Consider the following 18,614-nt stretch of genomic DNA (forward strand, 5'->3'; position numbering starts at 1 on the left):
AGCTCAGAGTTAAAAATATTAAAAAGAATTATTTGAGGCATGGCCCTGAGACGCTGAATATATAATTCAAATATAATGAATAAATACAGTAATTTAAAAAAAGTGCCAACAGTTCAATATTATAAAGCAAAGACTTTGTGTGTAAGATGTCCCATTCCGAAAAAAACAACAACAATTAGATGCTTTAATTTGAGCTTAAATTTTGTGCCCTTCTGTGAGATCAACTCCATGTCCAGTGGACTTATTTCACAAGTTGGAAGGTCTTAACAAATATGTGAAACAGTTTTCTGGATGTTAAGTGAAGAAAATCATTACGTAAAGAAGATATCAATATAAAGTGTTTTAAAACTGAATTTTTTCTAAATACTTTCATACTTTACTTCACCCTGGGTCAAGAACTAGGGACATTAAATTTGAATTAAGAAGAAAACTTACAGTTCTCCAAGCCTGTACTTAGCATACGTCCTTCGGCTTGGACTCTGCACTTTGGATACTAAAACTACAAGGTATGTTAGAGTACCTTGTTATTAATTTGGTTGACTTGAGGTACATATGTATCACATGGGGAAAATAGAAATCCGAAGAATTATGACTCGGTACACATAAGTATGTCAAGAGAAATTGGATTTAATAAGCATAGAATTCTCAACCACAGTTTTTCCCCTTCATGCCTTCCGCGTCATTGGTTTTCAGTCCCAGAATAGGATTAATTTAGTTGATGAGATATTGGAAAATGGATCATCTCTAGATCTAGACTTGAGGAACCATCAAATTTACTCCCCCCCCCCCCTTCACCTTAAGATTCAAAGTACCAAATTATTGGATTGGTTAAAAGTTTGAAAGAAGAAGCTGCAAAAATATCCATGATAATTTACAAAAAGTGGATACCAATATTTCACCAGAATGACTTGGGTGAGTGGATTCTTCATAGAAACAAAAAAGAACTACACATAATTCAGATGATGACCATCTCAAAGTGCTCAACTTTTAGCAAAACTAAATGACATCAGGGTATAGGGACTTAAATGTTAGTCAAACTTCTCCAAAGGCAGAAATTATACATTGCATTCCTAGGACAAAGATTAATTACCCCGAAGTAAATGCCCAAACCTTCACCTTTTATCTCAAGGTTACTGCACACGCTTTTTTCAAGGACACTCTTTGAATAAAGCATGAGCCAAGTTGGGACGAGGGTAGATAAAATATGTTCTGAGAAAAGATTTACTCAGATAATTGTTTTGACTTTAATTCTAGACATTAGACCAAGGTCAGGTCAGTGTGGAGTTCAAGGTTAGAAAATATTACGGAAGCGTTTTAGTGCCACCTAATATATTTTTAAAAGCTGGTAGTTCCAACTTTAATCTTGGCTTTTCCAATTTTATTCGTGGCTTTTTACTTTGTACGGCTTTATGTGTTACGTTCATATACACTGTAGCTGGACTCTTGTTGTTGTTTTATACATATACTGTAATAACAAAGGAAAGAAAACTTTAAGATTAAATTAAGAAATTTTGATGAAAGAAGGAATTATCAGAATTGATACATTTAGTTCAGTTGTATTTGTAGCATGAAATATAGTGTTGATTCATCTTATATATCAAACACCAAATAATGGTCTCATTTGGTTAAGTTTATTCTCTCATACAAACAAAATATATGTCTGATCACTTAAATAGACATGGTTAAAATCCTGTCATGTGCGGAGTTGTATGAAGTTATCCTCTATAAAACAAGCATTCTGAGAGTATTGCATTAGCAATACTAGTCCCCTACCGGCAAGTGTAATCTGGTTCCCGTTAAAAATTGAAAATGCCATAATTCCGTCAAAAATCAATGAAGCGGAACGAAATGCAAACTTGATCTGTAACTCATCAAGATACACTCACATACCAAAAATCAGCTCAATATCTGCAAGCGTTTAGAAGAAAAGTGCGGAAAACCAAGTGGGACAGACTGACAGACAGACAGAGGGACGGACAGACAGACAGACGGACAGACAAACAGACAGACGGACAGACGGACGGACGGACAGACTCAGAGGAAACCTATAGTCCCCTCCGGTTTCACCGGTAGGGGACTAATAATATAAGACGGATCAAAAGAAATATAAGGGCTTTTAAAGTTGGAAGTTATATATCTGGTCATAGGGAAGGCCAAGGTTAAAAAAAAATTGACACCGTTTATTTGCTAACCAATTTTTTTTTCAGTGTTTTAAGTTTGCATTAATCAAGTTGGTAATAATTTAAAATAAAGGGGAAAAGGGTTAGAAAAGCTCAAATTAAAGTTTGAAAAGCCAAGATTAAAGTTGGAATTACCAACTTCATAGTTGGAAAAGTCAAGCTCAAGTTGGAAAAACCAATATTAAAGTTGAAATTTGCAATTCAAAGTTGGAATAAAAAGCCAAGATAAAGTAAGAAAATACAAGATTAAAGTTGGAATTACCAACTTTAAAGTTGAAAAAGCCAACTTTAAAGTTGTTAAAAACCAAGAATAAAGTTGGAAAAGAAAAGATTAAAGTTGAAAAGCCCAGAATAAAGTTGCAAAAGCCAAGATTAAAGTTGGAATTACCAACTTTAAAGTTGAGAAAGCCAACTTTAAAGATAAAAGTATCAACTTTAAAGTTGAAACTATCAACTTTAAAGTAGAAAAAGCCAAGAATAAAGTTGGAAAAACCAACTTTAAAGATGAATTACTAACTTTAAAGGAATGATCAATTAAAAAAAAAATTAATCTGGCACTAATACGCTTCCGTAAATATACATGCAAGATAAACAAACTGAATATGACCTCTGATCTAAAAATTAGGAGCAAGATCATTGCATTCCTGTTTTAACCAAAGATACTCGTAAGGTGAAGTATTAAGAATTTACAAAGAGCTAGGCTTGTTTCTGCCTTGACCTTTTATCTAGAACTTGGATTAAGGTCACTGCACACCCCGTTCCCCAAGGACACTCTATTGGGTCAGTGGGAGAGAAAATATACCCCGGACTGATTAACGGGCTGATCAATATCAGGCACTAACAGTACAGGGTTCTAATAAGAACAAGCTATATAAGAGTATTTTATTAATCATATTTATCAAGACGAATCCCTCATTTTATATCAAATGTTTGCACTTGACATGGAGAATTAAAAAAAAAAAATTCCTTTTTTTTTGTGAACTACAGTTTACAAATTGAAAGTGCATTTATTATGAATATTGTTAATACTGGATGTGCAGTATTTCACAAATATATAGAGGATATTCAATGTTTTGTAGATGAATATGGAATTTATTTCACGAGTGGGACAGGATTTTTTGATATTTTCACGAGTGCGAAGCACGAGTGAAAATATCAAAAAATCCTGTCTCACGAGTGAAATAAATTCCATATTCATCTACAAAACATTGAATTTTCTGTTTATTACATTTTCTTTGATTTTCCCTTTGCCTCTGTCTTTTCTTAACACAGCGTCACAGGCTTGACGTCATAGTTGAGCAGTTGAAACGTCATAGCTTAGAAGTTATGTGTCAGATTGAAAACATTACATAGCATGAATTTTAGCATTAACATATTTAGGAAGAAATTTGCAGTTTTAGCTCTATCAAGATGCTTAGTTACTATCTCTATCTTATGACAGGCCAGAAATTATTTTTTACTTACTTTGATATCCTTTCACACTGTGAGAGAATATCATTTTTGATATCCTTTCACACTGTGAGAGAATATCACTTTTATTCAATAAATAAATCACAGTATTTCACTGTTGAAAATGTAATAAAATTAAATATATCATTTTCAGACCCACAAATTCAACCATGGACCCCTGCACCGGTGCCCAGGATGTGCTGCGATGTGACCTGTGTGAGACCGCTGTGGTACAGATGCACTGTGATACATGTCTTGTCAATCTGTGTAAGGCCTGTGTGGGAGACCACATGATAGCTGTTGAATTCTCAAAACATGAAATTGTCCAATTCAAGCTTCGGAAAACCACTCCCATCTACCCTGAATGTTCATCTCATGTAAAACAACGATGTGAAATGTACTGTATGGAATGTGATATTCCTGTCTGCATAAGTTGTATTGCATCTGATCAACATCTAGGTCATAAAATTGTGAAAATTGAGCAAGTTTTGAATGAAAGAAGAAACAAAATTATCAAAGATTTAACTGAATTAAATCAAATAATTTATCCAACCTACCAGGACATTGCCTCTGATGTACAAAACAGAATGGGTCAGTTAGAAAAGGAATATGGAGATCTCTCAACAGCCATTACAAAACATGGAGAGGACTGGCACAGAGAAATTGACAAACTTGTCACGAAACTTCAAGCTGAAGTTGATATCATGAAAAACACACAGTTGAAAACTCTACAGAATCATTTGGATGAAATAAACAAGAAAATGTCTAAGATCAAGGATGAAATCAGTTCAATTAATGATGCTGTAAATGGAAATGATATTTCAAAACTATTCAGTGTTACGTTTGATATAAACAGGCATAGAAATCTTCCAGAAAACAAAGTTCCCTCTTTCCCTAAATTTACACCAGTAAAAATAGAAGCAGAACTGTTTGGAACTTTATCATCAAGTTCTTTAACTTCAGACAAACATGACTACAGCATGAAGACAACACAGATTTCAACGGAATCTGGATTCTCTTCTCCAGTCAAACAGCTGCTTGATGAACCAGAGACTGTTACCACCATAGACACTGGATTTGAATACCTTTATAATGTGGCCTGTCTGAGTGAGGAAGAGATCTGGACAAGCGGGATGGACAAAACAATGAAACTCTTTAGTGTCAATCAAGGATCACTACTCAAGTCAACCACAACCATGTCAGGGAGCGAGCCAATGGACATAGCAGTGACAAAAAGTGGAGATCTAGCTTATGTTGATGACAATGAAAGAACTGTGAACATTGTGAAGAATGAGAAGATAGAGGAGGTGATCAGAGTACAGAACTGGATACCTCATGGTGTCTGTAGTACCTCCTCTGGAGACTTTCTGGTCATTATGTACAATAATGACTATCCGTCAAAAGTTGTCCGTTTCTCTGGTCCCGAAGAGAAGCAAAACATTCAGTTCAATGATAAAGGTAAACCCCTCTTTTCCTCTGGTTTGCTTTATTACATAACTGAGAACAGGAATCTGGATATCTGTGTGTCTGACTATGAAGCTAAAGCAGTAGTGGTGATCAATCAGGCAGGGAAACTGAGATTCAGGTACACTGGACATACTCCTGCTCCAAAGAACAAACCATTCTGTCCACGAGGAATCACCACAGACAGTCAGAGTCACATCCTTACAGCTGATTATAACAATGACTGTGTCCACATCATAGACCAAGATGGACAGTTCTTCCGTTACATAGACTGTGAGCTGAGAGTACCCTATGGACTATGTACAGATACAATTGACAATCTGTATGTTGCTCAACAGAGAAACGGAAAAGTGAAGAAAATCAAATATCTGAAATGAAATCTAAGAGTGTGTGCCTTTCAGAAGTCAGTTACATCAAACATTATGATTTTTCAATACTTCATGCACCCATTCCTCACTAGGCTTTTTAGCATCATAGACAACTGCTTCTTCAATAAAAATGGAACTTAGATATTTTCATATTTTGTAATTGACATAAAAAAGTTACTTTGTTAAAATCATTCTGATTCCACACACAAGTACTCTGAAGTTGTTATTAAAAAGATGAATGTTCCGTCTGTCGTGTGTCGTCCGTCGTTTGTCGGTAAACTTTTCACATTTTCGACTTCTCAAGAACCGCTGGACCGATTTCAACTAAACTTGCCAAAAAGCATCCTTGGATGAAGGGGCACACCCTCTTTTAAAGGGGGATAATTAAGAATTAGGGAAAATTTAATGGTATCTTTTAAAGATTTTCTTTTCAATAACCACTGGGCCAGAAAAGATCAAACTTATGTAAAAGCTTGGCTTCATTACATAACGTACATTTAAATTTATTCAAATCATGACCCCCGGGGCTAGGATGGGGCCACAATAGGTGATTTAAGTTTTACATAGGAATAAATAGGATTTTTTTTTTTAAAGAAGCTTCTTCTCAAGCACAGCAGAGCCATGATTAGTCTTATTTATTTGGCAGCACTCACAGGTATTAAAGATTCAAATTCGTTCAAATCATGACCCCAGGGAGTAGATTGGGGCCACATTAGGTGAACAAAGTTTTAGATGGGAATATATAGGAAAAATCTTTAAAAATTCTTTTTCTCAAGAACAGCAATCCCATGATTAGTCTTATTTATTTGGCAGCAGGTATTGTAGATTTTAAGATCGTTCAAATCATGACCTCAGAGGGTAGATTGGGACCACAGTGGGCAATCAAAGTTTTAGATAGGAATATTTAAGAACATATGAAGAAACGGTGATTATGCTGCTCATTTGCATACTGGTCATATTGGAGCAATAATGGCGGCAGATTCCATAAAAGTTTGGTTTGATTTTTCTAAATATCTTCCACCAGAAATGTTTGTTTGTTTGTTTAACGTCCCTTCAAGAATCTTTCACTCAAATTGAGATGCCACCACTTGCCAGTGGAGGACCTGTACTCGGCATTTATGGCCTTTGAGAAGTGAGGGATCTTTTTCGTGCCAGCACCTTCTGCGACACGGGACCTTGGTTATACGGTCTCATCCGAAGGACCGGTCTCCACGTCCCATAGTGAGATTCGAATCCGCAAATTAAGGATCAACTCATTACCTCGAAACTCTAGAGCTAACGCTCCAACCACTTCGCCAAACAGGCAATTACAAGACTGTTGATACCAAAGTGAAAGTTGCAACCAGTTACCGCCTTTTTTGATTTGAAAATTTAAAGCGAGACTATATTATTTTATTGACGGAAAGAGCACATAATTGGTGTACACTGAAATTATTATTTTTTGATGATGAAATTTGTTTATAGTAAGATGGCAGAGTTCTTTGGCCGATTAATAGTTGCTAGGGGGGCCTATTTTATAAAATACAGAATGATGATTTATCATTTCTGAATAGTTACGACCCCCTTTTGAATTTGAAAACAGCAATATCTTGCATCTGTGTGAACTACTTATTCTTAAGAAAAACAGTATCACGAGTTGCCACTTGTTCTAACATTTAAAATCACACAAAATTCTACCCATACAGCTAAGACGGAGGTTTGAAGGAAAAAAGTAAATGAACCCGGTTTACGGGTTTTAATATCAAAATTTAAAGAAATGGAATTTCGAGTATATGCAGGATCTTATGAATATTAATGAGAACTATATCACTTTGAATCAGTTTCATGAATAAACTGCACACAGTTTCTCTGTATGGAGAACTTAAGCAAATTTCAAGAACAAAGCCATGTTAAGGAGGTTGGATCCTGCTTTCAAAAGTCTTAAGAATTTTTTGGCAAGTATATTTTTAGTATCTGAACATAAAGATTAATTAAAAAGCAAAATAAAAAATGGGGCCAATACGCTTCTTTTGGCACCATAAAACATTATATATGACCTTTTTGCACTGAAATTGTGCCTTAAACATGAAAACTTTTTCGGAGTTTTTCCTCCAATATTTTTCTTATCCAAATGAATCGTGGGACCATACACTCTTATTCAATCCTGAGAAGACATATTAAACATTGTGAAGAAGACTATCTAAGTTTTTGAACTTGTGCCTATTCCTTTTGACACTTTGTCAATAAAATATGTTCAATTCAAACATTGTGACAAAGAAAAGGTTTCAAATTACTTCGCATTATCAATTTTTTTACCTTTCTGTACTGACAAAATGTCATTTTTCTTGCATTAAAAATTTAGCAAGCAAGAAAATTATTTTTAAGTCTTTATCTTTTACTGAAGTTAAGCAGAATGATCAAAGTTTTCTCATATATTCAGGAAAGAAAAACAAAAGTGGGGTCTATGATGTATATATTAATTGGCCATATTTTTAGCTCACCTGAGCCAAAGGCTCAAGTGAGCTTTTCTGATAAAAATTTGTTCCCTGTCTTCGTCGTCGTTGGCGTCGTTGTTGTTGTCGTAAACTTCTCACATTTTTATCTTCTTTTCCAGAACTACTGGGCCAATTTCAACCAAACTTGGCACAGAGTATCCTTGAGTGAAGGGGATTCAAATTTCTTAAAATGTAGGGCCATGCTTTCTTCCAAGGGGCGATGTTTGTGAATTCATGAAAAAATTATGGCATCTTTCAAAAATCTTCTTCTCAAGAACCACTGTGTTAGAAAATATGAAACTTATGTGGAAGCATCCTCAGGTAGTGTTGATTCAAATTTGTTCAAATCATGACCCCCAGGGATAGGGTGGGGCCACAGTGGGCGATCAAAGTTTTACATAGGAATACATAGGGAAAATCTTTAAAAATCTTCTTCTCAAGAACAGCAAAGTCTTGATTAGTCATATTTATATGGAAGCATCCTCAGGTAGTGTAGATTCAAGTTTGTTCAAATCATGACCCCTAGGAGTAGGGTGGGGTCACAGTGGGCGATCAAAGTTTTACATAGGAATACATAGGGAAAATATTCAAAAATCTTCTTTGCAAGAACAGTAAAGCTATGATTGGTATTTCTATGAAAGCATTCTCAGGTGGTGTAGATTCAAATTTGTTCAAATCATGACCTCTGGGTGTAGGGTAGGATCACAATGGACGATCAAAGTTTTACATGGGAGTATATAAGAAAAAATTCAAAAAATCTTCTCAAGAACAACAAAGGTATGATTGCATGGTCATATTTATATGGAAGCATCCTCAGGTGGTGTAGATTCAAATTTGATCAAATCATGACCCTGGAATAGGGTGGGGCCACAATGGACGATCAAAGTTTTATATAGGAATATATAGGAGAAATTTTAAAAATCTCCTTCTCAAGAACAGCAAAGCCATGATTGGTCATATTTATATGGAAGCATCCTCAGATGGTGTAGATTCAAGTTTGATCAAATCATGACCCTCAGGGGTAGGTAGGGGCCACAATGATAGTTTAAAATTGTAGGAAAAAGTCACAGATAGTCAAAAATATATGTAAGCGTCCTTAGTTAGGGTAGATTCAATTTTGTTCAAATCATACCCCTTCCCTTTTAGGGGTAGGACTGGACCACTTATGCATTTAAGCTTGCAATACTAAACTTATTTTTGCTTTTTTCCTAGCCACAGTGCTCAGGTGAGTGATGTGGCCCCTGGGCCTCTTGTTTCTGGATTTTCGGAATACATTTGCTATGTTTGTCTCAGTATGACAATTTAATTTAATAAATATTGCAGGACCAGCCTAATGCATTTCACTGCATAAAATAAATCTGTGTGAGCCTGCATGGGAAAATAGGAATCCAACTTAACAGTACTGTATACCGATATACTTTTGAAAGAGAAAAAAATTATCATTTTCTCTTTAAAAAAAAAAAAAAAAAAAAAAAAAAAAAAAAAAAAAAAAAACCTTCCGGCACAAAATATAGTTCCTCACCTAATTTTTTTGTTTGGAATTTAGTCGTAGGTTTTTGATTGAGAATAGTTTAATCTGCATTGTAGAAACCAAATTTAATACAAGAACTAAAATATAACGCAGAATTTTTGGAATAGATGTCCAGACAAAAATTTGCGCAAAAGCTCAGGATCGAACCTCTTTAAGTAATATTTATATGGAAGCAACCTCAGGTAGTGTAGATTCAAGTTTATTTAAATCATTACCTTCCGGGGTAGGGTAGGGCCAAAATGGATGATCAAAATTTTACAGAAAGGAATAAATAGGATTTTTTTTGTAAAATATTAACTCAGGTGAGCGATGCTGCCCATGGGCCTCTTGCTTAATTGGGATTTTCAGTACCCTTAGTTAATTATTAATAAAAGATGAATGTTTCCATGAAGGTCAGATGGTAATGTACATGTATAATATTGCAATGAACATGTTTTGCGTAGTAAAACTTCCGTAAATGCACTCATAAATGTTCTTTTCTATCCGTGCCAAACTTATGGACATGCTGAATTTCTACACAACGAGTACTCGCACAGCCGTAACAACTCGCTCAACTAAAGCTCAAGTCCATGAGCTATAGTTGTTTGTTTGGCTTAGACGTGTAGACAATATGTATGAAATGTGTTGAGATAAAGTATTGAGTTGAAGTACATATGTAAAAAAAGAATTGCTTTGCATACAATTCCTCAGCTGAACTTTCCAGTTTTTAGATCACCTGAGTCACTCAGGTGACCTTTTGTTATCTGTTTTCGTCCGTTTCCGTGCGTTGTGCGTTAACATTTGAAAATTTTCAGTTTTTTCTCTCGAACCGTTGAACAAATTTCAGCCAATTTTGGCATAAAGCATCTATAGGTAAAGGGGAACAAAAATTGTGAATTTGGTGGTCCCTGCTCTCTGGGGCCTGAGGGTGGGGCCAAAACTACCAACATTAATGTAATCTTTAAAAATCTTCTTCTTTACTCCTGGACATTGAGCAGTTAAATTGTTAGCATGATTGTAATAAGCATTGAGCCCTCTACCAAAATTGTGAAATTCATGGCACCAGTGTAAGGGGTTCTGGTGCTAGAGCAGGACTATATAGATCATATAGTGAAAGGGCATTATTTTTTTGAAAATCTTCTCTGCTCTTAGGTATTAAACAAAATAACTAAGTACATAGTAATGATGAGCAAGAGTGCCTCTTCCAAAATTGTGAATTTCATGGCCCCTGGGTCAGGGGTTCTGGTGTTAGGGCGGGCTCTTTTGATTATATAGTGAAAATGCATTAATTCTTTAGAAATCTTCTCTGCTCCTGGGTATTAAGCAGACTTAGTACAGAGTTATAATGACCAAGGGTGCCTCTTTCAAAATTGTGAATTTCATGGCCCATGGGTCAGGGGTTCTAGTGAAAATGCATTAATTCTTAGAAAATCGTTTTCTCTGCTCCTGGTTATCAAACAGACTAACTAAGTACATAGTTAAGATAAGCAAAGGTGACTCTTCAAAAATTATGAAATTCATGGCCCCAGGGTCAGGGGTTCTTGTGATAGGTTGGGATTCTTTTGATTAGTGAATATTGATATAGTGAACTTGATATAGTGAAAATGTATAAATTCTTTGAAAATCTTCTTTGCTCCTGGGTATTATTTAAACAAACTAAGTGCATGGTTATGATAAGCAAGGATGCCCATTCCAAAATTGTGAAATTCATGGCCCCAGGGTCGGAGGTTCTTATGAAAGGGGGTGCTCTATTGATTATATAGTGAAACTAGAAATATGTCCATAGGACATGAATGCTCGCCGAGGGTATATTAGTAATGCAATATGAAAATTTGTATTAATGTATGAAATTTGATGAGGATATCTTGAATAGTTTCTTTAAAATTGAAATCTAAAAAGTTGGATATAGATGATAAATTCTCACCAAATTATGTATAAGTGCATAAGCTTACATAAATATATCTTAAATGATTTCTTTAAAACTAAACAAAATGCATATTTAAGAAAAGTGAGGTCAAGGTCACAGGAAAGTTCAAAGTCAAACATTTTTGATGCAGTTGAATAGTTCTCACAAATACTTATCATCATTATTATTATTATCATATTAAGTTTGATAAAAAAAATTTGAATGGTTTATTTAAAACAGAGCTAAACACTTATTTAAAATAAATGATGTTAAGGTCAAAGGAAAGGTCAAGGTCATAAAATGTTGATGCAGTTGAATAGCTCCCATCAATATGTATCAGCATATCAAGTTGAATGTTTTCTTTAAAACTGAACTAAAACACTAATTTTAAACCAGAAGTCTCTGTTGAGACTGTAGCTATACTGGTTTGTACTTTACCAAAGGAGGAGAAAAGAAGCACTTGGACTTGAAACTTTGCAACAGCAATTAATAAATAATAATCCTTGTTTTACTCTCTTTTTGTTGCAAGATGAATTGCAATCAGACTAAAACTGTAGAAGGAGTAGCCTTTTAAAAGAATTTTAGAGAAATTTTGATTTTAGTTACCATGGCAACATCATTCATAAAAATAAAAAAAAAAGCAATTATGTATCTCGGTGTAGTCTGGCCCTGCCATGTAATATTAAAATCAGACCAAACTGTAGGCGAAGTAATGTTTTGTTTGTTTGTTTGTTGTTAAAAGTCCCTCTCAAGAATTTTTCACTCATATGGAGACGCCACCACTTGCCGGTGGAGAGCTGCAAATATTGACCTATGCTCGGTACTCAGGGCCATTGAGCAGTGAGGGATCTTTTTCGTGCCAGCACCTACTGCGACACGGGACCTCGGGTTATACGGTCTCATCCAAAGGACCAGTCTCCATGTGGGATTCCAACCCGCGACGTAAGCATCAACTCCTTACTCCACGACTCTAGAGCAGAAGTTCTACCACTGCACCACGCGGATGACAAGTAATGTTTTGAAACTATGTCAAAGAAATTTCAATTTTTTTGTTATTATGGCAACACTTCACCAAAATAAAAAAAAATGGATGTACAGAATTATGTATCTCAGTGTTATCTCTTTGTGCGCCAAGTTATATTAAAATCAGACCCAAACTGTAGGAGGAGCAGCATTTTGAATGTATTTCACAGAAATTTCTATTTTTAGAAACCGTGACAATACCGTTCATCGAAATCAAAAAAACCGATGCACTACATTATGTATCATTGTACAGTCAACTTGTGTGCCAAGTTATATTGAAATCAGACCAAAACTGTAGGAGGAGTAGCGTTTTAAATGAATTTCACAGAAATTTCTTTTTTAGTAACCATGGCAACACCCTTCATTGAAATCAAAAACCGATGCACTAAATTATGTATCTTAGTTGTAGTCCACTTGTATGCCAAGTTATATTGAAATCAGACCAAAACTGTAGGAGGAGTAGCAGTTTGAAAAATTGTTTAAAGATAGACAGACGGACGGACGACGGACACCTTACTATCGCAAAAGCTCTTCTGGTCTCTGACCAGTAGAGCTAACAATTAAGCATCAAGGTTCTGGGTTCGTTCCCAATAAATTATGTACGTTTCAAATTAATGTAATTTTGATTGTATGTATTCCCGCTAATTCACGTGCATCTTTTATATTGTCTTTGTATATATTGTACATAGAACCTCATATATCACTAAGTGGTTTTAGAGAAAAAATTGAACTTGCATGTACATTTTCTCCAGTTTTAGAAGTCCGCATTTGCTCTGTTCCTGATTTGTATTGATTGTATGGACTTATGAGCTTGATTACTGTTCTTTATCTCTATATTTCATGAAGTAAGTACAGGAATCATGTTTGTCATTAAAAATTTAAATATAAGCATTGACTAAATATTTTCAAAAAAGGAATCCATTAAAACAAAATCCAAACTTCTTCATGAAAGCCTTCGGTCTTTTTATAATGATTCTCAATTATAAATTAAGTCATATATGGCCAGATCAAGAATTCTGCACTTGGGAATAAATCAACATCTCAATGGCATTGGTTTACTGTTCACATGTCATTCATAAAACATCCTCTTGTCATTTTTCTGACTCAGTAGGGAGCAAAGTTAAATACTAAAAAAAAAAACCACCTGCTTTTAACTTATCGTTAAAACTCTCAACTTAACATAGCTTAATCTATATGATTTAAAATTACTTGATGTTCAATGTTTGTTGATACTGTCTTTAAAAGACTGATTTACAATGTGCATTATATGGCTTCTATGACATCTGCTTCAGTATATGTATGAGGTGGTACATAAAGTTGCACTGTGGTTTATTCTTCTCTGAAGATTAAAACAATCCAAATAGGTTGATTGCATAGGCCATAGATTTTACATTAGGATGTGGCTGAAACACAGAGAATCAAATACATTTAACTGGTAAATCTTTTGAGAAACAAATACGATTTGTTACATGAATTCTTATATATTTCAGTAATTTATAGTCTATTCTACGATTTGTTACATGAATTCTTGTATATTTCAGTAATTTATAGTCTATTCTACTATTCTACGATTTGTTACATGAATCCTTATATATTTCAGTAATTTATAGTCTATTCTACTATTCTACGATTTGTTGCATGAATCCTTGCATATTTCAGTAATTTATAGTCTATTCTACTAAAGTAAGGTTTTTCTCATATTTATATATCATATTAAGTGGTTAAGATGAATAATCTCAACAAAGACAAAGCAGAAGTGTTTTCCAGTCCCCTCCTGTTGCTTTAGGTACAGTAATAGTTTCTAACAGTAATTTGAGCTTTTTTCTATATCTCGTGTCTACAATACCATGAATAAATTTTGCTACATGTTATAATTTCTCTACATAAATTGGTAATTTCTCTTTATAAATGACGATTGGTTGTAATGCTATAGTTGGTCCTTTTTTTATTTTTTTTTCTTTTTTTTAAAGTTATTGAATTTGATAATTATACTCCTTCCATGTCTGACTTTGGAGATTGTGATCATCAGTATCTAAGGGAATCTTGTTTATCATTGTTTATCATTTCAGTGACAAAAATAAAAATTCTAGGATAATGGGAAAGGAAATCTGTAATCGGTATTTTGCCACAAAAATCTCGGACAAATATGGAATTTCAGTAGTTGTAAACACCTCTGGAAATTTTAAAAAAAAAAAAAAGCTGAACTATGATAAATGAGACATAAAAATTTCCTATTTTTCTTTTTAACTAAAGGTTACTAGAACAATGAATTTTTTAATGGACAGTAAATTCGCACCAATTTATCCTTTGTACAAAATTCTACAATAAGAATTAAAAACCTATGCAGAATACAGAATATAATTAAAATGCCATACAAACAAACAAGGAAGTAAACATGCCTGACAGGTAGATATAACACAAATAACATATGATCAAAACATACAGGAAGGATTTGATCAACAGGACGCCATTAATGTCTGAAAACAGGTAGAGCATTCTTTAATATGTTAATCTGATATTAATGATGCAGGTCCTTTAGCATGGTTTAAAAATTCAAAATAAGTAAAAGCAAAGCATTATTCAAAGTAATTTATTTATTCTGAAATATGAAAATTCAGGGGGAAAAAATCAGCTTGACAACCCCTCCCCCTCCAACAAATTCTTTATTAAGCTAAATAGTAAGTCGCGGGTTCGAATCCCACTGTGGGATGTGGAGACCAGTCCTTCGGATGAGACCGTATAAACCAAGGTCCCGTGTCGCAGTAGGTGCTGGCACGAAAAAGATCCCTCACTGCTCAATGGCCGTAAGTATAGGACAAATTTTGCAGCTCTCCACCGGCAAAGTGGTGGCGTCTCCATATGAGTGAAAAATTCTCGAGACGGACGTTAAACAGCATACAATCAATCAATCATTATTAAGCTAAAACTGCACTCAATGTATGAAGACAGACAGAATGTGATCAGAAAACTCACTTGAGCATTCAGCTCAGGAGAGCTAAAAAAAACAGGGGTATAGTAAGTGGGTACACAAAAGTACACCCTTGCTGCAATTTTTTTTTTTGAAAGTCCTATATACCTGTACCTTTACAATTTTTTAATTGTGACCTTGAACTTGCCAGAATGATCTTGGTTTAAAAAAACAGGCACATCCTCTGGTCATGAGCAGTCTTTGAATGAAATATTTCTCTATTAAAAATTATGGACCTGACATGAATTTTACCCTTTTTTTGCTAACGACCTTCATCTTGCCAAAATCACCTTCAGGAATAGTTCAACATTCAATACTTATCCATTACGAAGTACTGAACTAGACAAAATTTTACACTTTATCTGTCATTTATCTTGAACTTGCCAAAATTACCTTGGGTCAGGTCAATACAATCCCTCAGGTCATATGTAATAACCACTAATGCTCTCCATTACAAGACATTCTCAGGACAGGACTTTAACATTTTTCTAAAAGTGACCTTGAACTTTGTCAAATGACTTTGGATCAAACCATAACACACCTTCAAGTCATGAGCTATCTTGGTATGAAGGATGAACTTCCAATGGTTCTCCATTACAATGCTGTAGAACAGACATTTATTTTATCATTTTATACTTTTTCTGCCAGTTATCTTGAACTTGCCAAACTGCCCTTAAGTCAAGATCAAGACAGACTCTCAGGTCATAAGCAATCTCTGTACCAAGTTTGAGCTTCCAGTCATCCTACATTATGAACTTATATCCAGACGGACAGACAGACGAACAAGGTGATTCTTATATTCCTCAAACTTTCTTCATCCAACTTCATTTTAATTACACTATGGGTTAGGACATGTTAGTCAAACTTTTCCAAGTACAATACTTATTTCCTTGGGAAAATGTTCTTTTAACTTCAACTTTGACCTCTAACCATAAAAACTTGGCTCAAGGTCAATACACCCTTTACCCCAGTACACCCAGTATGTTAACCTAAAAAATTGGATCAAGGTCACTTACGAGTACTGGCAAAATTGGTCTAATGACATAAAATATAAATTCTAGAAAAGAACTTTACAAAAAGAACCGATTTGGTCTTGACTCTGATCTAGAAATTTGGTTCAAGGTTATAACCTCACATCAATTTTATTTGTAAGGACAGCTAATTGACAGATTGGGAAAGAGAAAATGTTTTGACACCGTTTTATCCTAGACCTTAATGTATATAAATATATATTCTTTTCAGATCCACAAATATAATCTTGGACCCCCGTACCAGTGCCCAGGATGTGATGCGATGTGACCTGTGTGAGACCGCTGTGGTACAGATGCACTGTGATACATGTCTTGTTAATCTATGTAAGGCCTGTGTCGGAGAACATATGATCTCTGATGAATCCAACAGACATGAAATTGTTCCATTCAAGATTCGAAAATCCACTCCCCAATACCCAGGATGCACATCTCATAGAGAACGATGTGAAATGTATTGTAAACAATGTGACATTCCTGTTTGCATCAGTTGTATTGCATCTGATCAACACAAACGTCACAAATTTTTGAAAATTCTACAAGTTTTGGATGAACGAAAAGACAAAATTATGAAAGACCTAACTGAATTAAATGAAATAATTTACCCGACTTACCAGGACATTGTTTCTGATGTACAAAACAGAATGAGTCAGTTAGAAAAGGAATATGGAGATCTCTCAACAGCCATAACAAAACATGGAGAGGACTGGCACAGAGAAATTGACAAACTTGTCAAGAAACTTAAAACTGAAGTTGATGAGATGAAAAACACACAGGTAAAAACTCTACAGAAACATCTGGATGAAATAAACAAGAAAATTTCTAACATCAAGGATGAAATCAATTCATTTGATGTTGCTATGGATTCTAATGACATGTCAAAACAATTCAGTGTTACATCTGATATAAACAAACACAGAAATCTTCCAGAAAAAATAGTGACCTCTTTACCTAAATTTACTCCAGGAAGAATTAAAGGAGAAGAACTTTGGAAGCTGTTTGGAGCTTTATCGCCAAATTCTTTAACCTCAGATAAACATGGCTACAGCATGAAGATGATGCAGAAATTACCAGAAGCTGGATCCTCTCCTCCACCAGTCAAACAGCTGCTTGAGGAATCAGAGATTGTCACCATCATAAACACTGGGTATAGCAAGTACCTTTACAATGTGGCCTGTATAACTGATGAAGAAATCTGGATAAGTGGAAATGACGGCACCATGAAACTCTACAGCATCAATCAGGGATCTCTACTCAACTCAATCAGAACCAAGTCAAGGAACCCACCATGTGACATAGCTGTGACGAAAAGTGGAGAACTAGTTTATATTGATTTCAAGGATAGAACTGTGAACATTGTGAAGAATGAGAAGATGGAGGAGGTGATCAGACTACAGAACTGGAGACCTAGCGGTGTCTGTAGTACTTCCTCTGGTGACCTTCTGGTCATCATGAACAGTGATGATTACAAACAATCAAAAGCTGTCTGTTATTCTGGTTCCACAGAAAAACAAACCATTCAGTTTGATGTCAAAGGTAAAGCTCTCTATTCATCTGGCTCTAATTACAGAAACATTACTGAGAACAGGAACCTGGATATCTGTGTGTCTGATGATGGAGCTAAAGCAGTAGTGGTGGTTAATCAGGCAGGGAAACTGAGATTCAGGTACACTGGACATACTCCTGCTCCAAAGAATGAACCATTCAGTCCACGAGGAATCACCACAGACAGTCAGAGTCACATCCTTACAGCTGATAGGAATAATGACTGTGTCCACATCATAGACCAAGATGGACAGTTCCTCCACTACATAGACTGTGGACTGATTGATCCCTATGGACTGTGTACAGATACAAATGACAATCTGTTTGTTGCTCAGTATGGAAACAAACAAGTGATGAAAATCAAATATCTAAAGTGAAATATAACATTGTATCAGTACAAACTTTAGTCAAAGACAACAAACCTTTTATTTATGAAATTCAACATCTTTGTTCATTTTGTCTAAGTGATGCAAATGATAATCTTTTTGTTATATAAAAAAAGAATATATGTGAAGAAAATCAAGTAATCAGTGTGCATCTTACTAAGCAACGGTACAATTAACTTGACCTTTTTGCACTTAAATTGTAAGTTAATTACTTTAACTTTTATCATATTTTACCAAATGTAATCATGGTAATAGATGTAATTTTTTTATGTAAAATATAGGGATGGCAATCGAATACGGAATTGCTAATCGG

General features: G+C 34.8%; 2 protein-coding genes across 2 annotated transcripts; both read left to right on the forward strand.

Moving 5' to 3' along the window:
- Positions 1–3,999: 3,999 nt before the first annotated feature.
- On the forward strand, positions 4,000–5,587 carry LOC133202420 (uncharacterized). The gene has a single exon (XM_061338239.1). The coding sequence runs from the start codon at positions 4,025–4,027 to the stop codon at positions 5,468–5,470; it is 1,446 nt and encodes a 481-aa protein (XP_061194223.1). The 5' UTR covers positions 4,000–4,024; the 3' UTR covers positions 5,471–5,587.
- Positions 5,588–14,769: 9,182 nt separating this feature from the next.
- LOC133178234 (tripartite motif-containing protein 55-like) lies at positions 14,770–18,327 on the forward strand. Its single transcript, XM_061312979.1, has 2 exons — positions 14,770–14,780; positions 16,585–18,327. Exons 1-2 carry the CDS (start codon positions 14,770–14,772, stop codon positions 18,290–18,292), a joined length of 1,719 nt encoding a protein of 572 aa, XP_061168963.1. The 3' UTR covers positions 18,293–18,327.
- The last annotated feature ends 287 nt before the right edge of the window (positions 18,328–18,614 follow it).

The sequence above is a fragment of the Saccostrea echinata genome, unplaced genomic scaffold, assembly GCF_033153115.1.
Source record: "Saccostrea echinata isolate AGI-Se365-2 ecotype Australia unplaced genomic scaffold, CSIRO_AGI_Sech_v1 ptg000002l, whole genome shotgun sequence".
In the NCBI taxonomy this organism is placed as follows: domain Eukaryota; kingdom Metazoa; phylum Mollusca; class Bivalvia; order Ostreida; family Ostreidae; genus Saccostrea; species Saccostrea echinata.

Excerpts from the sequence above, each read along its gene's own strand:
- LOC133202420 (XM_061338239.1), top strand. The coding sequence starts at position 4,025 with ATGTACTGTATGGAATGTGATATTCCTGTCTGCATAAGTTGTATTGCA.